Source organism: Salvia miltiorrhiza, chromosome 5, assembly GCF_028751815.1.
Source record: "Salvia miltiorrhiza cultivar Shanhuang (shh) chromosome 5, IMPLAD_Smil_shh, whole genome shotgun sequence".
In the NCBI taxonomy this organism is placed as follows: domain Eukaryota; kingdom Viridiplantae; phylum Streptophyta; class Magnoliopsida; order Lamiales; family Lamiaceae; genus Salvia; species Salvia miltiorrhiza.
Window position 1 is genome coordinate 38,140,113 of NC_080391.1, and position 24,157 is coordinate 38,164,269.

General features: G+C 37.4%; 2 protein-coding genes across 4 annotated transcripts; one reads left to right on the top strand and one right to left on the bottom strand.

Moving 5' to 3' along the window:
- The first annotated feature begins 570 nt into the window (after window positions 1-570).
- LOC131025886 (uncharacterized) lies at window positions 571-1,002 on the top strand. Its single transcript, XM_057955666.1, has one exon. The coding sequence runs from the start codon at window positions 571-573 to the stop codon at window positions 1,000-1,002; it is 432 nt and encodes a 143-aa protein (XP_057811649.1).
- A 1,063-nt stretch (window positions 1,003-2,065) lies between these two features.
- On the bottom strand, window positions 2,066-12,234 carry LOC131024327 (uncharacterized). 3 transcript variants are annotated; one of them, XM_057953838.1, is made up of 13 exons: window positions 11,831-12,234; window positions 11,314-11,439; window positions 11,075-11,225; window positions 10,545-10,662; window positions 10,338-10,378; window positions 9,858-9,930; window positions 9,749-9,779; window positions 7,315-7,598; window positions 6,853-7,107; window positions 6,443-6,544; window positions 6,289-6,336; window positions 3,481-3,568; window positions 2,066-2,564 (listed from the first exon to the last, which is right to left on the bottom strand). In XM_057953838.1, exons 1-13 carry the CDS (start codon window positions 12,012-12,014, stop codon window positions 2,392-2,394), a joined length of 1,674 nt encoding a protein of 557 aa, XP_057809821.1. In that variant the 5' UTR covers window positions 12,015-12,234; the 3' UTR covers window positions 2,066-2,391. The 3 variants fall into 3 exon arrangements, with proteins under 3 accessions (XP_057809821.1, XP_057809822.1, XP_057809823.1); XM_057953839.1 differs by lacking the exon at window positions 11,831-12,234 and adding an exon at window positions 11,713-11,759; XM_057953840.1 differs by lacking the exon at window positions 11,831-12,234 and having other exon boundaries at window positions 11,075-11,198; window positions 11,318-11,439.
- Between the last annotated feature and the right edge of the window lie 11,923 nt (window positions 12,235-24,157).

Sequence of the window (24,157 nt, forward strand, 5' to 3'; positions counted from 1 at the left end):
CCGTTGCCGGGGAAGGTTTTAGGCGTTTTAGTTGTGTCGTTTTTATTTGTTTTATTTCGTTTTTCATTTTTCTTGTTCTTCCCGCCGGTGCGTTTGATCCGTTTGTGTAGTGTTGTGTATGCAGGGACGTCGTAGTCTTAAAGGCAAACTTGTGTCTCCGTTGCATAGCACGTACGACGGGATTTTCAAAAAGAACAGCTGCGAAGGAGTGTTTGCAGAAGACAGAGCAGACGACTCTGAGTCTGACTCTGCCAGAACTGACGAAGAATACTCTGACTCTGATCCTTCCAGAGCAGAACTGCCAGTGAACTCTGATTCTTCAGAGCAGAACACGGACGCGGCAGAGCAGAAAACACCTACGAATGAGAATGCCAGCTCTGACCCTACAGAGCAGAACACTCGCGGTATGGCAAGGCGCATACACTCGCGGCGATCAGGGGGAACCGACCATAATCCTCGAAGCCGTCGCATCTCAAGATCTATGGATCTAGCATGCCTTTTTTGGGACTCCTGGTTCGAACAACGACATCAACGTGTACTTCGACGTTGTTGAACGATCGCCTATAAGGAATGGGGGTGCCGATCACATATCAAGTCAACAACTCCTACTACAGAAGTGGGTACTACTTGACTGACGGCATCTACCCCAATTGGCCTATTATCGTGAAGAGTCCTACACATCCAACGGACGCGAAGGGGAAGAGGTTCAAAGTGATGCAGGAAGCAGCTCGCAAGGATATCGAACGAGCTTTCGGCGTGCTTCAAACTCGTTGGGCAATTGCCAAAGAACCATCACGTTTTTGGAGCAAGGAGAAGATGAGCGACATCATGTTCACGTGCATCATTTTGCACAACATGATCATCGAAGATGAAGGCGAGCACACAACGCAATGGGAAGAAGAGGTCGCCGACGAAGCTTCGAGTAGCACCGCCACATCTTGTCCTCGTGCCGGTGTTCCGCTGAATTTTCGTGCATTTGTGGCACGACAAACATCCATGTGAGACGCGGAGATGCATGCTCGCCTCACTTTGGACTTGAAGGAGCACATTTGATCTCGTTTTGGTCCGATTGAGCCATAGGAAATTATTGTAATTTTTATTTTATTATCGTATTTTAATTATGTCTTTAATTTTATTTTATTTATTGTAATGTAGAATTTTAATTTTAATGAAATTTAGAATTTAAAAATAAAAGTGTAGAAATGTGAATTTTGTGGAAATGAGGATTTAAGACACCCTCTAAGACCCAATGCATTGGAGAACGGTGTGTCTTAGGTGAGGACCACCATCTAAGACCCCCTCTAAGCACTAATGTATTGGAGATGCTCTAATAATTACTCCTTTCATGCTCCAATTTCATATCCTTTTGAGAATGACACAAATTTTAATAAAATGGTCCAATATGTTGTGAGTGAAATAATAGTCTCACTTTTATGAGAGTATAAAAGTGAAATAAAGATCTCATCTTTTATGGAATTATGCAGAGTAATTCTACTCAAAAAAAGAGATGATGCAAACTAAAATGGTAAAATGAACATGAAATTGGGATGCAGATGGAGAAATAATTAAAAAAAAAAATGGATAAGCTAAAAAGCCTAAAGACCCTAAGTTTATAACCCCAAAATCCAATAGGTTCAATATGCCATATGGACAAGCTTTTTAGGTGCGACTTTTTTTTTTGGGCCACTATTTTATCAAGCCCAACCCAATCCTAACTCCGAGCAAATTAGACCAGCCTAGTGGACTGGGCCAATTTTGCCAGCTCTACAGGGACGCAAACAGCTTGCATATTTTGTTGCCACCTCAAAAAAGTTGACATCGCATCCACCCTTAGATTGAACAGTTTTTGCAATAGATTCTCAAACTAACTACATAAGATATTAACTGTGAGATTCGTTTTCTTCTTTTCGCAGATAAGGAAACACGCGGGAAACGGATAGATTAAAAGCAATAAAATTTCAACAACGCATTTGAATGCATTGGCAGCCCAGATCAACTGCTGGAAATAGTTTTGGTCCCATGAACAAAAAAAATGATGACTTTAGGACCTTCAACATATAAATCATTGAATCAAATTACAGCTCAAAAATCATTGAATCAAATTATAGTTGGACATACAATAGAGGGTCAATATGCAATGGAGGGAATCACGGCTAAAGTTCCGAAGCACATTACAGTAGGAACAATCACCACCTCCAAAACAGAATCACCAACAATTATTTGACAAAATTTTCATATTACAATATTCAAATGCCTCTAATTTCTCAAAATAATGTATTTATATACTGATAAAAAAAAAAAAAACAAAAAAAAAGGTGAATTTGTATGAACTTGAAAAGGAACAAACTATATGTCAAAATTTCATGAGAAGAATGATTGCATGTGTGTAATTCAAGCAAACTTGGTGCTCAAGAAACCATTGGCCCCTGGAACTGCAATTGGCCGCAATACGGGAAAGTGAGGCTGTGAAATTGGAATTGAACTTGGGACAATAAAAGGCTGAGGTACATTCGCCATGATTGGGGGACTCATGCATAGCTGCATTGCCTGAGCTGAAGGATTTCCTATGAAGACAACCTCTGTGGTTAAGCATCCCCATATACTAAAAACAAAGGGATGCAATGCTAGTTCTATCCCCAAGTTAAAATACAATAATATGTAACAAGTGTGGCACTCATGTCATTTGTGTTTCAACAGGACGCTGTTGGAAATTTTTACTAACCCAAACTGTCATAAAGAATTGAGCTGAAATACAAAAGCTAATCAGCCTATTTGGATTAGCAACCATATACAATCACACTACATGTGTATGTACATTTAAGTAGGTAGAACAACCATACGCTGGCAGGAATAGATGTCTTTATAATTTTTACTCCTTACATTTCTTGTAACAAATATCCTGTGAAAGTACTAAGTCAATAGACCAGATCAATTGCCCAGGCTCATCCACATGTTTTGTCATTATGTACATTAGCCAGCATAATACATTTTTTCATGAGCCTATGGGATGATCCTAGAGGTCTAAATATTAGTACTACTTCGGACTTCCTCTATACACCATAAAGTATAACACTTTTGCCATTTTTGGCGTCTGTCAAAAGTATAGCACTCTCTTGTTTAGTACATGCCCCACTATCTACCTTTATCTTATTTACAAAGAAACCAACCCTGGCCCACACTTAATTAAACCTCAACCACTCATTTTATATATGTGGGACCCTTTATCTATCAATACATCCACTAACTTTTTCATTAAAACCCGTGTCCAGCCAAAGTGGCGGACGGAGGGAGTATTAACACATGAACACCAGCAGGCTCCGCTGGTGCATATCAAGTAGCTTAACCGGCATAATGATATCTTCTATTTCATTGATTAAGTATCGTGCGCAAGAAACCATTTGAATTCAACCTTCTCATTTTGAATTATGTATGCCTTCTAATATTCAGCTTATAACTTCTAGCTTACAGCCACATGCATACCTTGATGCTTAGGAGGATGCAATTGAGGCAGGGTTGATACAGGCCGCATAGCTGCTGGAGAGAACACAGATGCACTCTGTACAATATCCTGTACATTTTCACAGCAGTTAAGAAGTATCAGTAAAATTCACATTGGCTACTGTATAGCATTTTTCAGAAACAAAACTGCCCCCAAGAAAGTGAAAGAAAAGAATGAAAATGATAGAGTAAAGGTGGAATGAACGAGAACTGAATGGATATATTAATAAACAACAGAAACTCCTCACAGAGCCTACAGCTATAGCTGTCCCTAAAGCAATACTATGATCAAGATGATCGACTCCAACTATGATACAGCTATTATATCGGAAAAAAGGAAACCCTAACCCTAAAAACCCATGCATACGTACAGGCTTTTAGCCCAAACTACCTGACAAGAACTAATAAGAATACATAACTGACTCAATTAAATAATACGAAAAATAAAACAAAAGGCAGGATCATCACTCAGACAATCCGCTACTGCTCCTGCTCCCCTGTATATGTGCCACGGTCTAACGATAGCCTCCCCCGGCAAAGCAGCCTTGTCCTCAAGGCTGAAGTGAGGATATTGACCCCGGGTGTCCGTCACAGCCATCCAAGCTGCTTGTTCTCCTGTCGAAACCCACCCAGCTGACGAACACCTGATCCACAAACAGGTTCCTCAACAGTCGCACTACTTGTGTCACCACGTGACTAATCATGGTCAGGTGGCGCGGCCTCGGTCGCAGGCTCCCCCAAATCATCACACGAGGACATTCAACGTCTTAGGCTGGCAGCGGTGAAGGGGTCCGAAAGTCAGACCGCAATGGAAGCAGGTGCCAGCAGTGAGATGTGACTGAATCTCGGACTGAGGCCGTTGGCGAAATGTTTTTCTTGCAAAAATTCGGTAAGGTTGCATGAGTGGTTGAATTGGAAGAGAGGGGAGGATAGACAGGGTGTGTCGTCTGCACCGGAAGAGGTGTAACACGGTTTGAAAACACAGCTGGAGTGGAAGGTTGATCGCAGCCCGCAGTGCTCGTACTGTTGAAGGATAATCAGAGAGGGCATTGTCCTGTATCCACTCGCGTATTGAACGCTTCAGGCCATCCAGAAAGTATCCAAGCATTTGGTCGTCAGAGAGGACAGGTAACTCGGCCATGAGGCCTTCAAAGGCGGCGGTATGATCCTCCAAAGATCCCGTCTCATGGAATGGAAACAAGACCCCATAGGTGTTCAGCGTAGAGGCATCTCCAAAACACGCCAATAATTTTATGGTGAATTGCGGCCATGCCAGATTGGGGTTGTGACATAGGAGTATTTGCAACCAAGACATGGTTGTGCCAGACATAGCGATAATGGCGAGCTGTAACTTTTTTTGCAGTAGGAATGTGATGAACAAGAAAATAATGTTCGGCGCGAGCGATCCAGCCCAAGGGACGAGGTCCAATTTCTGAAGCGGAATAGTGTTCTCGTTGGAACTTGGAGGGTGAGACTCGTCCGCGACGACGATTTCAAGTTTGGGGTTGTCGGGAATGATCAGCTGCTTCTCAGTGATGGAGACAGCGATTAATACAGCCACAAGCTGGGTTTCGATGGCGGAGCATTTGGAGTCAACAGCGTTGGTGAGGGAGGTCACAGAGAGGTCTCCAAGTCCAAAACCACCCTCTAGAAACTCCTCAGTGAGGCCTACAGCTATAGTTGTCCCTATTCCCTAAAACAATACTATGATCAAGATGATCGACTCCAACTGTGATAGTGTGATACTGTTATTATATTATATAGAAAAAAAAAGAAACCCTAACCCTAAAAGTCCATGCACATGTACAGGCCTTTAGCTAAAAAGAAACAGAATCCAAAGATGACAAGTCCCAAAAACTTGAGAAACATGACCCAAAAAGGTTAACATTACATTTGGTTTCATTTCCTTAACTCATTTTCTTTCGAAAGAGATCAAACCATAATTACTAAATATATAGAACAGCAGTGACAAGATATCTGCAGTTAAAAGTAATTTCCATTACTCATAAGAAAGTAGTAAGATTGACAATACATCTAAAGTTAAAAGTGTTTACCCTTAAGTATATCACTACTTCCATCGAAAACATCTAAACACATTTTCATTCACCAAAATAATTCCAATGCACTAACAAAATACATTATTCCACAAACAATGATAGACTGAAGGTGATTGAGAGAGTGAGAAACTAATGGCAACTCAGTAGAACTCTTTCGGGTGGTCTGTAATGTGACTGAAAATAGTAGTTATAAGTCACTAAATCCCAAATTGAAGTCTAACAATCAGGGTTTCGGGTTAGGTAGAGGAAACTCAGCAAGAGAGGGCAAGAGAGAGTGCGCGAAGGTGAGAGGAGCAGGAAGTCTTCAGAAGAATCAGAACGTAGGGCTTCTTTGGGTTTAAATTATCAGACTCTTTTTTTCCTTTAGTCTTCCTAATTAGGGCTGTTTTTACAATTGTGGCTTAAACATGAAAGCCCATTCATTTCCGAGCCTCAAGAAGCCCAAAAAACTGAAGAAAAAAAAAAAAAAGAGAGAACTTCAAACTCTAAATGTGAGGCTATGGCCTCAGTGTGCAACTTGGCCAAGGCATGCACCCGGTTCACATCAGGTGAGGTGCTGCCTCAGATGCAATTTCGCACCCAAGGCGCGCCTAAAAAATGCTTTTTAAAACTATTTATGCATTGTCATTCTACAGTTTTCCTTGATGGGCAAAAGGCCACGAGCATTAAAGCAAAAATAAATAAATCATAACATTAATAATTAAGAATGAAAAAGTAGATATCCACATCTTACACTAGAAACAGGATGCATACAAGCAAGAGGCCCTCTTCCAAGCATAACCTGAGAATGTTAATTGATTAAAAGGATTAGATGACTCTTGCAAAATAAGTTCTGTACTAATATGATGGTATTTCACAGGATGACTCTTAATTAACCATTGGTATACATTTTGTGAGTTTGGATGGACATAAGCATAGCTTGCTTGTAAACTCTGATACTGGCCAGTAAATCTAACAGGTTGTGTCCTGTTCACCACTTGTCCAATAACCTGCACATACAATAATGCTAGTAAAGATGGCAAGCTAAAAGTACAAGAGAAAATATAGCTTCAGTGGACAGAATACATAAGAGTTCTTAAATTTAAAGGAGCTGCCCAACCGTCCTTTATCAATCTATTCACAGACACTTACTGAGTGCTAATGATAGCAAGCCTACAGCAGGAAATGAGTTTAAACAGTACAGGAGCTCCTTCGGGAGGTATGTGACTGAAAATAGCATCTATTTTATACTTCACACTATTGAAGGATCTGAGTTGGTATAATATAGGCGCAGAAACAAATGGAACATAACACTTACAGGTTGCACATATGGTGCATCATTGCCACCATGCCCATAGGTAACATTATTATATGGTACAAACTTGACAGGCACAGAGGAATGAGCAAAAGAATGTCCATCAACTTCTTCTCGTGCACTTGCCATTGGTGCCATTGTGTAGCTTCTTGTCATGTAAAAATCAGTTGCTCCATTAGGAACTGCAGGAGGAGTCACTGTTCTATGTTGCACCACCGATGGACAGAACATTTTAGCTCCAGGATTGAGCTTAGATTCCTGAGAAGGAAAAAAAAAAAAACTGTAACAATAGAGCTTGTGAACAATATGACTATTCAAAAGTGCATCCAGAACATGGTAACAGTTGTCCCGCACACCTATCCCCTTGGCAAATATCGACATAATCAATCCAGATTAGAGTAATTATTCTTAGAAGGAACCAAACTCCAAATTTTGAATGTAGTCATACATGGACATCCAGAGTACCTTAGCAGTTCTCTTGACACTTGAACCTTTTGGAGGGACCAACATGAAGGGATTCGATGATGCACTGAGGCATGACTCTGATTTCACATTGATAATGTGAGTTGAAGTAACATAATTATTTGGTAGGAAAGGTACTGTTGATGCAGTCACATTCGTGGTAGCCTTCTCTTGATTCTGATCCTCAAGTGTGCTAGAACGACCAGAAGATACTTCTTGCAGTTCTAGGCGCACAAAATCCTCTTGAACATGTACAGCAGAAGTTGATTGAGCTTCATAACTGGTGACTTCATAGAAAACAAAACAGATTTACAATCTCCTTAAACAGAATCTTATCAAATATAAAGGCCATTTCTGTATGAGCTGGATAATTAACTTTAGTAGCACTGTAGCAACAGGAGTTCTTTTTGCTAATCGTGAAGTGATGTTCTTACTGAAAAAGAATAAAAATTATGAATGAGCTAGTTCGATTTCCGATGGTACATTTCATGTTTTCATTTCCCAAATTTCCAGGTGTGAAAATATATACAATTTGTTTCGTCAGGTTTAATCTTGCACATATAAGCACTATAAGAACTCAAGTTGAATTGTGTTTAGTTGATTCAAATGGAGACACAATGTGGCTTTGAATTATACGAGGTTTTGGTTATAGCATTTCCATAAATTTATTTTCTAAGATTTTGTACCTTTGTTAGCAAAAGAAGAAGTAGGCTTCTTAAATCATGCTGTCTAATTTTAACCACCATTGCTACCTCAAAAATTGTCACATGAAAGGTAAATTAGAGGTTAGATTGCATTTTTTATTTCTAAACTATTTTCATTTTAATACAAATGACTTGAACTATTGATAATTACAATTAATTGCAGGAACTATGAAAAAACTAACAGAAATAGCTTGGAGTTCAATTTCCAGCGATGGAGAAGTGATGTGTCTCGCCGGATGTCAGCATTACTATTGACACAATTTTTAGATGTCTGTACACAAAATGACATAGATGAAAAAAAAAACCCCCACATAATATAATAAACATCGTCATCCCTATGAAGTCCAATTTGGAGAAATCAACTCTGACCTGATATTTGCCCTAGCCCTCAACTTCGAATTCAATCTTTTTCTTCTAGGTAAAACTTTGAATTCAGTCATCAATAGCATCGTAATCTAAAACGTAAAGAACAATTAATTTACGCCAACAACCGCAATCCCAATCCCAATCCACAGTCATCGTTGAAAACAGTCAGAATAAGAACGAGAAACAATATATGTTGAGCGCGCAAGTATCTGCCGTTTCAACTCGTTTCATTTGAGTCATCGTGGTCTGCTGTTCTCCACCCTTGTTGCTCAGTTCGTTTAAGTTTTAACCCAGGAATTTGGGCTGGAATTTAGCATCCAAGGTGCAGCCTACCCGGCAGGGTCAATAAGTTCATGATCGTGAGTGAGTGTGAACTAGGTGCTGGAGATTCTAGTACTTTCATCTGGTCGACCATATGTTATTTTTTATGGTCCCAAGGCATAGGTTTGTGGTCTTTTCAAGAGCTTATCTGAAATTTTATATTATTGTACTTAACTAATTGAGGTTAGTTGATGTGTTTTGACATGGAAAAGGAGGGCGCGTGTTCAACCACACTGCCGCAGCATGGCAGAGGTGGCTCACAAGCTTCGTTGCGCGTTGAAGTCGTGCTGCAGTTAAAATTGATATGGCTGCTGGGTTTTGAGGGCATAGCTTCTGATGATGTGGAGGAGGTGGAGGCTAGATATGAGAAGAGGGCGAGGAGGATGAGTCAGACATGGAGTTTTTAATTTTTATTTTATTTTATGTATTGAAGGGATGTCGTTTCATTCAGTCAATCTTTACAAAAATATCACTCACATCCAGTGAGACACATCACATCTCCATTGCCGGAAATTGAACTCCTGGACATTTTTGTTAGCTATCATATAATTCATGCATCTAATCGTAATTTTTGATAGTTGGGGACATTTTTGTTAAAGTGGAAATAGTTTAAGATTTGAAGTGTATTCTACCCTAGATTTAATGATACTTACTCAATTTACTAGTTAATGGGAACTATGTATAGGCAGGCTAACAACATTCTGGAAGGAGGGATACGTGAGAAGCACTTAGAGGGGAATCTGAGTTCTTCCTTGATATCAATAGAGGAGGATCATAAGTTGGAAGACCTATAATAATTTATAAGCTCAATTGAGAAAGGCTAATAATGAGAATAAATAGTTATTTTTACGTGTAAGGGAAAATGTGTAAACAAACACATCCTCACATAGTTAAATAGTAGAAATGAAAAGATTGCACTGAAACATATAGGAGCACATGTTATACATCTAAAAACATTTTAATGTCCTCTTTGTTATTGGAGCTGTCTGTTCTGTAGAGGTGTTATTTATCAATCTAATTCAAGAGGGAGCAAGAAGGAAACTCACTGCTTAGACTTGAGTCTTGAGATTCACCACTCTGCCAAATCAAAAGTAAGATTATTTAAGAAATAATTTAGAAGGGAAAGTTATATGCTGATAATCTATATGAGCATACAGTTCTCTTGTCTTGAAACTTAAGGGGATTCCGGAAATCTCTCTGTGTTTCTTGCAAACCATTCCCAACATGCCTGCCAACATTAACCACAAGATGATTGAAAATGGCATATAGAAAATTTTTGGGCAAAGAAAATAAACCAAATAAGAAAAAATTACAAATTGGAAAAGGAAAGAAGAAATGAGTAGAAACTACATAATTGAAGAGAAAATAAGGAAAATAGTACAGGGAAGGGTGCAGGAATAATGAAAGTTCAAGACAAATATCTAAGGACTAAGTTCGCTCTTTATATACATGTCAATATCTACTTAATCCTAAACTTGGAACTAGGAGTGTCAAGATGCTACCACATTTAGTGATATCATCAAAGGGATAGCATGTCAAGGCATATCAAAAATATATATTTAACATAGCAAATATAAAGATTATGCAAAAGAAATTGTAGGTGCCAACAGAACACAATTAAGCAGAAATTTCTACCTTCCATCATCAAAAACATTGTCAGCTTCTTCTGTCTGAATCTGCAAAAATAGTGGAAAAAGAAATGAAGAAAATGACCTCACAATCCAACGGAGGGAGGGGAAGAACAAGCAATGAGTAGCATAGCATGAGGATACTTTTCAAGCCATTCACATTATTAGCTTCATTATTTATTATCAGTCTATAAGCTGTCTTTTAAAAGTTCACCTTTTCAGCATTCCTTGCATTTGATCCCTCTCTGTAGTCTTCTAGGTGACTGCCCAAGGGGTTTGCTGTCCTCATAGTAGAATTATAGGAAGAATCATTCTCTCTTTCAACTGACAACCTGTAAGTAGATAATAATTTAATAAATGTACCATACTACAGAAACAATTATGGGTTTCAAAATATATCCAAACTCTCTGAAATCAACAAAATTGCAAAACCATCCAACACCTCCTACCTCCAAAAAGATAATAAATATAAAATGTGTATTGTGTTATCCATCATCCATTAGGGAGACACAATTCTTATAAAGACCACCATATGGCATTCAAATCATGGAAGTTGCATCCTCAACATAAAATTTCAAAGTCCATTTAAATCTCCATTAAGGAACTGCAGGTCCAGCTCTAGGGTTCTAACCTAGGAAGGTATCTGTCTAACAGATACTAATCAAGCAACACAGACCAAATAAGTTCTTGTACCAAGTTTCATTAACTGATTACTCTAAGCAAAGTGTTCTAGAAAATATTTACCTTGATTGAATAGAGTACTCATGGTTCCCTTTTGACTCATTTGTTTTTACCACTTCTGCATCCCTTTCCGAGCATTCAGTATTATAGCCTTTAGCAGCCTCCATGTCATCCCCCCCTACATATCCTGTCATTCCATCAGAAGGAAGTATAACTCCCTGGAAAGGAGGAGAATATTTATCAGAACTATAAGTTTTTCCCATAGCATACAAAACTTGAGAATACAGAAAAGCACGGGCAACCTGCCTTTGCAACAACTTGGACAAGATCTTCCGACTGAACTATAAGCGTCTCTATCAGTGTTCCATTAACTACATTGGCGTCTAGGCTACCCTTCTTGATCATCCTTGCTTTCTTCAACACAATTGCTAAAACAACCATAATTCAATCAATTAACAAGAGAAAAGAGAGACGGAGACAGTTATAAAGCATAAACTGAACATATTCTCACCAAAAACTGAGCAATTTCTTAAATCACATAGCGAGTAAAATTTAAAAATCATTCCCCCCCCCCCCCGATTGTAATAAAATCATACATATCAATCAAGAAACCGAGCCAGTAAGATCAAATAAAATTAAAATCATACATATCAATCAAGAAACCGAGCCAGTAAGATCAAATAAAATCAAAGATCACATACCATACATATCAATCAAGAAACAGAAGAACAAGTATAATTCCTCGCCCCTATAAAGGAATTCGAAAAATCATGAAATACATATCGAGAAAAAAAACTGACGACATTATAAGAAACGAACCATAGTCCTTGTCGACGGAGGCGGTGTGGAAGATTCCAGAATAGACAGAACCATCTTTGGCGTGGACGTCAACGGCCATTCCAATGATGCACATCGTGGTAAACAGCAAGGCATCCCCGAGTGCCGCCGCCGCGTCATTTCTGATTTTTCCATCCTCCCTTAACTCCCCCTTTCTGCAGGCCATTCTAGAGTATCGAATTAATTAGTGTGGCAGTAATAAAATCGAAATGGAATTACTATTAGTTAGTGATGAATGAGAGTGAGTTTGATTGATGAAGTGGGAGAGAGGGAGGGAGGGAGTGAGGAGATCTGATAGTTGCAGCTGTAGCTTTCTTTGATTTGGAATTTGGATTTCTAGTGTACGAGAGAGAACGATGTTTGCCCACCTTTTTTGCGGGCATTTTCCAGCTATATATATATTCGCAAGATTTTTAAGCTTCCCCATTTTCTAACCCTCTACCCTTTTGTTATTTTCCCTTTACCCCTTTACTTTGTAATCTCTCCGTCCCAACTTTTAGTATCCAATTGAGAGTGACACAAATTTTAATAAAGTAGTTGGGTATATTATGAGCGGAATAAGGATTTCACCTTTTATGTGAATGTTAAAATAATTAAAGTAGAATAAGTCTCACCTACATTTACTAAAATAGAAATGAATACCAAAATGTGAGACGATCAAAAAAGAAAAGTTGGATACCAAAAGGTGGGACGGAAGGAGTAATTTCTTTTGTTTACCCCTTTATTTGTTTTCTTTAAGACTTTAACTACGGTCCATTTTAGGGTTAATTACATAATTTAAAGGGTTAATGGCTGAAAAGTACATGAACTATGCCTGAATTTGCATTTTGCATATCTCCTTTAAAATTAGCTTCATAATACACGAACTATTGATTTAATTAAAATGTGCACACTGCGTTGACCACTACATAAATCGTAGATGACGTGTCTCCCGGATTTGCATACGTGGACGCACCGACGATCATTTAAAACGACGTCATTTTTTAGGCGTTATCTTATACGAAAGATGCTATCGTTTTGAGCATATTTAACGCATTTGCTCTTCCCTCTCTCTGTTTACCCCTCTCAATCTCATTCTCTCTCAAAATCGCCCCAAATTTCTTCCTCCATCTAGAATTTGCCGCCGTCGCTGCTGAGGCGCCGGCGAGTCACCGCCCTTCCATCTGTCATGTTATATCTATGATGAACAATGATCTAAATAAGGCCATGTTATAATTGAGATTAAATTGAAACTTTGTGTATTTTTTTGGTCAGATTATAAGGTCATGTTATAATTACAATTAAATTGAAAATTGATGTATTTTTTGGTCAAATTATAAGGTCATGTTATAAACCAGAAAGTTGACAAACTACATGTATTTTTTGGCAATAACCCCCCCGTTTTTTTAGGGATATTATTGTTATTGTTATTGTTATTGTTGTTGTTGTTGGTTCCGAGCGAGCACGAACTGGTGTATGGAGGGATACATCAATTACAAATTTTTCGTTGCTTTTAGAGTTATAGTGAGTTCGGTGGAATGCTTCAGCTCAGCTGACCAAAACATAAGTTGACTAGTAATCCAGATAAGCTTGTCTAACTTAGTGTTCAGTTAGCAATCCTACTGACTGCTCATAAGCTGGTCAGTTGTGCGGAATGTGGTGGTTAAATTATTTGTTTTGTCAAAATCTTTTAAATCAAGTTTTCAACTTAATCCAATTTCAATTTGATCAGCAGCTTGAGTTTGTTGAATTTAAGTATGTCGAAAATATGACTTTCAGTTGATTCTGAATGTTGTTATGCTAAAGGTCAGTATGCAGTTTAAAAGTAGTTCTACCAAGACTAGATATAAATTCAGATTGTAAAGCACACAATAGTTTAACGTAGTTTAAAGAAACCCTCTTATGTTTATGATAACACTCACTTTTCTACAGTTTTTAATGTTCATATGATGTCACTTTTATATGGTCTTTTCTATTATGTCTTCTATTTATTTAATTATGTTTGGCTAGTTTCTTTTTAGATTCTAGGATTTGTATATAGTTGATTGAATTTATGTTTTTTTTAAAATTATTATTTATTGATATCAATTTACCCTCGAGCTTGTGATTTTATGATTCCTGGAGCCTATATCTTGTGAATTATCTGGCCAATACTTTGCATGTCTAGCTGTTCATTTTGAGATTTGAATGTGATAATTGTTCAGTCGATTCAGGAATACAAGATATAGTTTTTTACCTTGATACTTGAATGTGATAGGTGGACTCTAGGAAGCTATTCTTTGTGTGCTTTTGGGAGTTTATTTATTCTCTTGAGACTTGAATGTTATAGAGAATTATTAATCAACTTTCATAGTTGTTCGTTTGAGAAAATTATGAATAGGGTTGTGATCTTTATCATGACTGGATTAAATTGGTAATTTAGTCAATAAGTTAAATGCATAAGTTTAATTAACATAAATACATTCCCTAGGATCGGTCTTTTATATTATTTGATTTGATTTATTTCTCCGATTTTATTTTGCCTTCAATTGAGTCTATTTTTAGTTGTTCATCATTTTTTTCTTGCTTGGATATTGACTCAATGTTTATTATGATTACTCATTGTATTTTCGTTTATCCAGTCCATGTGGATATGATATTATGCTTGCTGCTTGCTATCAATTATATTGTATTAGTTGCAGTTTTTATTGATAGTGAAATATGTTGGATTTGTATTCTGAAAGCAAGAACTTTTATGCTTGTATACAATGATTCCTAAGTTCACTATCTAATCTCTTATCTGAATTGTTCATAATTGCATATGTATGTCCAATGATCTCTATATAAGTAGATTATATGGTGTGTTGTAGATAACAGAAGATCATATAATTGGAATAACCTTATGAGATATAAAATTGATCACAACCGAGATTACTCTAGGACGAGTTGTTGGTTTAGGCTGCAGTATAGATGGAAGTAGTTTGTCTTGACTACTTGTCTATACTGGTACGTCGTAACGTATTGATAGGATCATAGTGAGATGTATTCTTCTATCTGACATATGAGAAGGATCAAGATCTCGGTGACTTAATAAGATCTTAATACTAATAAGGTTTCAAATATATATGTTGATTAGTGTATCACTTTGATTTACTATGGGTGAGAGTTATATATTAACTTGAGTACTCTGTATCAGTTGCAAACTCTAAGGAATCCATGAACCACAAGGGGTCAAACACATGGAGAGTAAGTACCAAGTTATTTGATTATTCGTAAATTGAGGTTATGTGCTCATAGAATAAATTCTCACATATTGGAGAAACCTACTAATCTTTTTACAAAAGGCTTATCGCAAATGGTCATTGAACGATGGAAATGCGATTGATGTCATCCACTTAGGAAACTTTAAGTATAAGTGGGAGAAGTGTTAGGTAATTGGTTTTTAGACGCATTGTATATTAAAAGTTTACTTTAGTATAAGTGGGAGATTGTTGGATTTGTATACTGAAAGCAAGAACGTTTTATGCTTGTATACAATGATTCATGTGTTCACTATTTTATCTCCTATCTGATTGTGTTCATGGTTGCATATGTATGTCCTTTATCTCTATATAAGTTGATTATATGGTGATTAACGGATCACAGAAGGTCATATAATTGAAATAAACTTAAGAGATATAAATAGATCACAGCCGACATGACTCTAGCACGAGTCGTTGGTCTAGGCTGTAGTATAGATGGAAATAGTTTGTCTTGACTATTTGTCTATACTGGTACGTCATAACGTATTGATAGGATCATGGTGATATGTATTCTTCTATCTGACATACGTGAAGAATCAAGATCTCAGTGACTTAATGAAATCTTAATACTAATAAGATTTCAGATATATATGTTGATTCGTGTATCACTTTGATTTACTATGGGTGAGAGTTATATAGTAACTTGAGTACTCTGTATCTTGGGTGATAGCAGTCAATATATGATATTTGGTTATCTGTATTAGTACCCATATCCGGTATAGGATAATGACATCCCCTTAAGGAGCTCAATAAGGTTTATTGCGTTAAACCCTGCAGGTTGATTAAGTTCAGGCGCAATAATAAGGTTTGAGTGGTACTGCCTAAGGATTACAAAGAGATTAATTAATTTAAGCTGTCAGAGCTTTAATTAATTACTGGATGTCGGATATTTTAAATACGGAGATTTAATGAGTCTAAATACAAGCCCCGACTCATCACCGGTAATAAAGGGGTGAGTCAATATTGATTCTCTAGTGGAATGAATTAATACTTATGAATTAATTATGATCTGGGCTGATCATAAGTATTAATTCATTAGAGGCCCATCTTTATTCCTTGTATCTGATCCCTGGACTGACCCAAAGTCTCCTGAGCCCAGTAAGGAGTAAGGGACGCCTATTACAGTTATTGGGGCTCTAGGACTGTGTTTTGTCTATAAATACAGCTATCTGCTATCAGAATAAGACACACAAAATTAGGGTTTTATAGAGAGCAGTAGGGGACGCCGATTTCTAGGTGGTCGAATTCTCTGTGGGAGTTCTCATAGTTCGTTGTCCATCCAACGTTGGGAACTGAGCAGGATACAGTTCAGAAGATCTGAGCTGGAGTCAGTTTTTCGCAGGAAATCAAGTTCTGCCAGTTTCCGAAGAACGGCCATAACTTCCTCTACAGAACTCGGATTTGGATGAAACAGGTGGCCACGGAAAGCTCTTTCGAAAAGAAAGAAGTCGTATTTCTGGACAAAATACGATTGGAGGACGTTTGAGGCTTTGAACGAAGGCTTGAAGTTGGCTGACCTGTTCAGCGACGAATTGATGAATTCTTAGGAATTATTTAGGTATTTCTAACTCCAAGGTGCATCACTTAATTTAATAGGAGCATGCTAGGTTTAATCGATGTATGGTGAATTAAGATAATCCAAGAAACGATCTTCGGACAAATCGAGTATTAATTAAGTTTAATATTCCTACATCTACATTTCATCATTTAAGGTACTCAGAAGTAAGCCTCTCTCTCAAGTACCGTGACAGGCCAACCCAAAAGACGGCTCGCAGTCACCTTTGTGCACAAAATCCCGCTTGAGGCAGGACCAAATTCGTCCCATCGATAGAGGGTATCACACAAGTTCATCATCAAAGTAAACGGCAAGTCAATAAGTTCAAATCATAATTCATCTCAAAATATTTATCAAATCATATCATCATTCTCATTTGAGAGTTCAAATAATAGTAGTAGTCAAAGTAATGCCCACCTGATAAGCTTAGCTTACTTCAAGTGGTACTTGGGGTGATCTCACTTGCGTCCTCGACTGGTATCTTCAGATATCATCATCGTAGTAATTCATGAGACAAGTTAGAGGAACTAGTCAAAAACTTCCTTACTAAGAAACTAACCTTAGTCCTATTATAACACTCATCATAATCACACTTCGACTTATCTCAATCTTATCACTTAATACTATGTCAATAAACACCAACCATATTCTCGACTTATCGCTCATCTAAGACTATTCACATAAGCAATCAAACACATAGGCAAGGTACAGATACAAGCAAAATAGAGGTCACAATAGCATGTAGAAGACTAAACAAGTTCGTTACTACACATAGCAATCATGTTTAGAAACTTTTATGAAAAATTGGAAAAACATTTATAGTTGGAGAAAAATTCTCAAAAATTTGTTTTAGAAAGCAAAGAGTATACTATCAAATATTCTTGATTCAATCATTCATAAATAAATCACATAAACAAGTTATCTCAAGTAATATCATTCTTGACAAACTAAACTCGAAACTCCTTTGTCAGAAAATTCTCAAAATTTCAACTTAAGCTCACAATCTACCCAAGAACATGAATATACGATCATACGGCTCAAGAAAAATCAAACTCGACTTCTCCCTTGACTCATCATTTTCGGTCCTCTCATAGAATTTTAGGGGATGATTCGTTTCATCTCATATCGCATATATAAGCTTAATTATTCATCACATAGCCATATATGTTCACATTTAACATTTAACTCATGGCATATGAGAGACCTCATGTAAACGCACAAACTAAACTCGGTGAAAATTCACAAACTATTTATGCCATGGTCCTATATAGGCTCCAATTAAGATATAAACATTATCAATTTAAGTAGGGATCTCATAAATCATGAATACCCAATTTCTAGTAAACTAATCTCAAGCAAGTTCACATATAGGCAACAATTAATCAAATTGATCATAAATACTTAGTCTATACATGCTTTTAATCATTTAATCATATCCAATTCAAACATATATCTCACAAATTAAAACAAGTCTAAATTTTAGTCAAACTAACTTTTTAGAAAATCTTTAATCATGCTCATATAACCAATTAAAGCTTAGATCTAGGCAATTAGTTCACTCAATCATAAGTATAAGCTATCACAAAACCATTTCAAGCACATAAGCAAAAATACCTAATTTCTATCAAACTAACTCATTCCAATTTCCATCTATCACTTCCAATCACCAATCCAATCCATCATTTATCACAATAACAAACTCAATAACTCATATCAACTCTCAATTCATCACTTAAGCCAAAATCTCAACAATTACCAAATTTGGATAAACTAACTCAAAGGAAATTTCATAAAAATCTTTCCAAAGCTTATCAAAACACATAGAAATCATCATAATACACTCCAATTAGGTATTAATCTCCCTCCAATTCAAGAAAAGAAAGAGAAAAATTTTTGAAGGGCAAGGGCCCTAATTCTAATCAGGTACCATCATAAACTCTACACTCTAGACCATCTCAAAAATAATAATGCTTCCTCAGTCGGAAACAGAAACTATAAACTCATCTCAATCCAATCAGCATCTCTATCGAAACTCATTCTCTCAAAGTAATTCACTCACTAGCTTCATTATCGGAATTCTAGAATACTCATATCTCAATCTATTGAGAAACTTCATCTCAGTCTTAAGCTACTGCTAATATCTCAGTGCTCATAATAACATTTCGATACTATCAATAGTAAGGTAAAAATACGGGGTGTTACAACGGCGTCGGGGCTGGGGTTACTTCGGCAACCCCTGCCTGCTCGACGGTCATACGACTAGCGGTGGAGCACCGGTGCAGGGGCTGTGGCACTGCGATTCGTCGCATGCCAGTACAGCGGGGCTTGGTAGCGGGAGCCTGTGACCTAAGCTTGGTAGCGGAAGGTTGAAGTGATGGAAAGGGAAGGGGGCGTCGGTCTCTGGTCGGAACCCGTGCTGAACTTGGCCCCGACTGAGATTCATGCTCGATGGTCGAACGGATTGGAATTGAAACTCTCAAGGGGACGGCGCCGTGGTCGTGACCTTGAAGGGTGGCGTGTTCAGGAGGTTCAAGGCGACGCGGCGGCACCGTGAGTTTTCACTGGTGTTCGGTTGAAGGGGCGGCGGCGAGCGAATGCGGCGGCGCCGTGAGTTTTCAGAGGTGGCAGCTACAAGGTGGCGGCTAGGGTTTCGAAACCCTAGCTATTGAGTGATGAAGGGAGGCAGTCCAATAGATCCCACCCAGACAGGTCTGCTGAGCCGGTTCAGTGCTCCAGGCCGGTCCAACTCAATTTGACCGCGGTTTTGGGATTTGACCGCGGGTTTTTGGGCCGTTTTAAGCCCATTTTTCATTTTTGGGCTCTTTTTAGGCCCGGTTTTATTAAAAAAAATTCTTTTCTATTTAATTTAATTTAATTTAATTTAATAGATTAGAATTAAAATTCCACGAATGGGCTACGAAGAATTATTTATTTTATTTTGTTTTATTCTTCGCATCTCGTGGATGTTTATTTTTTGCAAGAGCATGTAGTGGATGTTTAAGTGCTTTGGATATCGCATTTACATCATATCTTTTATTTGTTAATATTTGTTTATTAACTGCGCTTAGACAAGCATGCTAGGTTTTATCGCATTTATTAAGCATGTTTAGAATTTCTGCGAACATGTTTTACATGTTGAGTTCTAGAAAAGCATGTTTAGGCTTATGTGATTTTTTGCATGATCAAACATTTTGAAAGAAAAAAAAAAAGACTGAGCACTTTTATAATTTTATAGTTGATTAAAAATTATTTGGATATCCACAAACGGTCTCAAGACAAAGTGTTTGGCAATGTGAGTAAACGACCACCCTAACGTGACTTACTTCACATTTGTTTCTCACGAGTTTGTCAAGTTGAGACTTTTAAATAAATATTTAATCCATTTAAGTAGTGGAAGTTATACGGTAAATGACCACCCTAACGTGGCTTACTCGTATAATTTTTCACAAGTACTTTAGAGAATGGAATTAAATAAGATAACTAAGAAATTAAATTGAATGCGGCATGGTCCTAGTGAGTATGTCAACTTCAAGAATTTAATTTTAAAGTTAGATTGTGGTTATTACCTAATAATTTTTATTCTTAAAATTATTTAGACCTCCACAAACGATTTCTAGACGAAGTGATGACAATGTGAGTAGCCAACCACCCTAACGTGGCTTACTTCATATTTGTTTTCATCAGTTTGTCAGTCTGAGACTTCTAAATAAAATATTTAGTCCATTTAAGTAGTGAAAGTTATGCGGTAAATGACCACCCTAATGTGGCTTACTCGTATAATTTTTCACGAGGACTTTAGATGATGGAATTAAATAAGGTAACCAAGAAATTAAATTGAAAGCGACATGGTCCAAGAGAGTATGTCAATTTCGAGAATTTAATTTTCAAGATTAGATTGTGGCCATTGCTTAGATATTATATTAAGTACAACTCCCCAACGAAGTCCCTTCTTAAGTATGATATGGTCTAGTTAAAGTCCAACTATTAATTTTATTTGTCAAAAGGTTAAGTTGACATGGATTGAAATTAAACGACTAGGTTGATAGTCTGGTTGAGGGGTTCATGTGTAAACGACAACCATAACGTGGCTTACACATGGGATTTCTTGGGCAGTTGGAGGTTACATCAATATTGTTTTATCAAAGGGTTTCAATATTGTTGTTACGAATTATGAGTTTTTTTATGTTAGTTTATTCAGATATGTCTATGTCTCCAATTGATTATTATTTTTCTTGCACAAGTCTTTCAACCGGTCCCTTTTATATGGAAACGCAATTTGATTTTTATCTTCATCACAAACTAGCATAATTTTTTGTGTTGCTTACTACTCCACCTTTTATCTGTTCGAACAATGAGTCAACTGATTGGAAAAAGGAATTGCATAAAAGGTGACAGAAGGTGAATAATATGGCTATACGTTATATTATGAGAATAATGTCACAAATCTTGCAGTTCTAACATCAGGGCATGGACGATGCTCTTAGCATCATGCTGAATCTCAAGAAAATGTTCAGAGAGTCGGACTGAGCGGCTCATTTACATTTGATGAGAGTAATCTTGTTATTTTTATGAGCGAACATAGCTCAGTGCACAAGCATGTCATGCACATGGCAAACTTATTTTGACAAACTTGACTTGCTCAGTAGGAGTATCGATGGTTAGACAAAAGTCGATATTATCCTAAACTCTCTTCCCGATTCTTTTAATTAAGAACTTCCGGCTTTAACGCTGTTATGAGCAGGAAAGGTAATACTCTTTTTGAGTTACTGAATGCTCTAGTTATGGTTAAGGGATAGAGATATGCAAGCACTTGTTATTGCCAAAAGAGGGCTATCTTCTTCGTCGAAAGACAGAAAGAAGAAGGGTCCAAGGGCAAGAAAGACAAATGAAATAGTGGGAGTAGTGGTGTGATAAGATTGAGTATTGTGAAATTTGTTCTTTCAATACTCAAGGCAAAGGGTTAAGGTACTTCACTTGTTGTAGTAACTGAGACATGTCAGCTCATTTACTCAGTCGTGAGTAGTGGATAACGAGAGAAACTGGTCATGCTTGTTGCACCTTACATGGCTTTTTGAGCTGACAAGGAAGCTGAGAGGTGATGTGATGATTGTCTTCATAGGCAACGCGACAAGAGTCGTAGTTATTGCAATTGGGGACTCGTCTTTATGTTCTAAAGACATAGTTTTGTTTTCGAGAGTTCCTTATCATGTTCCAAAATTTTGAATAGATGGATATTATGTCATTTTTGATAGTGGTGTCTCATAAGAAATAACAAAGTTTTCCATTCTGGTATTTTGAACATCTCTCTTTATACTATAACTTTTCTACATAATACCTTTATATTGCATGTACATCACCGAACAAAAGAAAGAGAAAAGTTAAGGTCAATCTCTCATGAGGATCTTACACATATATTGGTACACTAGATTAGGTCACATCTATCTTAACAGGATCCAAAGGCTCGTGTCTAAATAGTACGTTGGATTCAATCCAGGTTGTACTATCTGGAACCTGCGAATCCTGTATAGAGAAATAGATGGAGACCGGCCCGTTCATGGCAAAGGGGATAAAGGGCCAGTAATGTGTTAGGAATGATCTTTTCTGATTTATTGTAAGGTTTTGGGATTTCAATCCTATTTACTATACCGTGTAATCTATAAGATGGTGTAGTGGAGAGAATAAATAGGTCACTCTTGAAAAAGTTTGTTCGATGATGAGTTATGCATCTTTGCAATTAATTTAAAAGAATCAGAAGGTGGTTATTACTTATTAGCAATAACACACGATTCTTAGAATTGGTCTAGGTGAATAATCAAAAATCCAAGTCAGATATTGTGTTTCAAGAAATTGAAGGCAATATACAGGCGATTCCATAACCCAAGCCAAGTGTTCAAGAGTTTGTACCACAAGACACTGCACACACTTTTGACATATACGTGCCACCCACAACTCCATTGTAGTGGGAGGGTTGTGGGACAACCCGGTCGATTTATGTTCTTGGGAGAATCTTTAGATTCGGTCCCTGATAGTGAATATAAGAAAATTGACCCGGATATCTACTTGTGTAATACTCGTGCTTTTTATGACATGTTTATTTAGCTTAAGTTTAAGTATCTTGGGATTCGATCCCTTGTTTGATTTATTTTTGTGTAACTATGCGTTGTGTTATATGAAGTTCTAGTTTTTGACGAAGTGATGTTGAGATGTTTTTCTATTAATGTGAGAATGATGTAGGATTTTATATCCGTATTTGAGTTCGAGTATTTGAATAATTAGAAATAATTATTTGAATGAGAACGATGAACTCAGAATTTAAATCTGAGTCCGTTTAAACGTTTTTGAAATTTTAGACTTTTGATGATGAATAGTAAATACTGCTATTTCGTCTTTTTGTCGACTTTCAAAAAATCTTACGTTCACGTTGTCGAGAAATATTCTTAGTTTTTCGATACGAGTCCAACGACGAAAGTTTTTATTTTTGAGCGATGAGTGAATAGTAAACCGGAATTTCTCGATAAACGAACCAAGCTCGTTTATCAGAATTTCGAGAACGAACTTACGTTTTCTATATTTATATAGAATTACGAGTGTGATGAAAGTGAGTAGGAGTCGAGAGGGCGAGTAACGAAGAGTACGAGTAATTAGTCGTTAAAACGAGATATTTAACGACTAAGTAGGATTAACACCCTAAATATCTAGGACTACCCTACCTAGTCTACGCCCCTAAACCGCCTATAGGCTGTTACCTTTCTATAAAAGGCGGCTGTGGGTCAGCCCACAGCCATCACTTTCACGCCTGCACACACACACAACACCAAGAACATGCACCACCTTTGAAGCTTCTTCAAGCTTTCGAGCTCCGATCCAAGCACCGAGTCAGGCGCCGATCATCTTTTCGAGCACGTATCTGCGTAGGTAACTTCTCAACCTACGTTTTGATCGGTTTTCTTTTGATTTTCGTCGACGTCGAAAAACATCGATTCTTGACTTTATTTTGAAACAACGATGGATCGTCGTGAGTTTTTAGTATGTTGTTCTTGGGTAGATGTTGAGCATGTTTAATGAAAGAGTTAAGGTTGGTTCGAGCCATAGCAAGGGAACCCAAGAGGGCAGCCCGGCTATGTTCTTTGTCGACGTCACTTGTTCTTCGATTTTTGTTAATCGATGTAACTTGTGTTTTTGTGTGTTTTAGGAGCATGCTAGGTTTGATCCTTGTTTATCTTTGTTTTTGCCAAGCATGATAGATAATAGGATGTACTGTCGTGAACTTAGAAATGCATATTAGGGTTCCATGAGTTTTGTGTTCTAAGTCGAGTTGAGCATGATAAGTTAAGTTTAAGGTTTTTGAGGAGTGTTAGATCGAGAGAGAAGCATGAGTAGTATTTTGTTGAGCATGATAAGTTAAGATTAAGGTTTTGAGTAGTGTTAGATCGAGAGAGAAGCATGAATAGGAAGTTGTTTAAGTTGCAGAGCATGTTTGAGTGTTGAACTGTG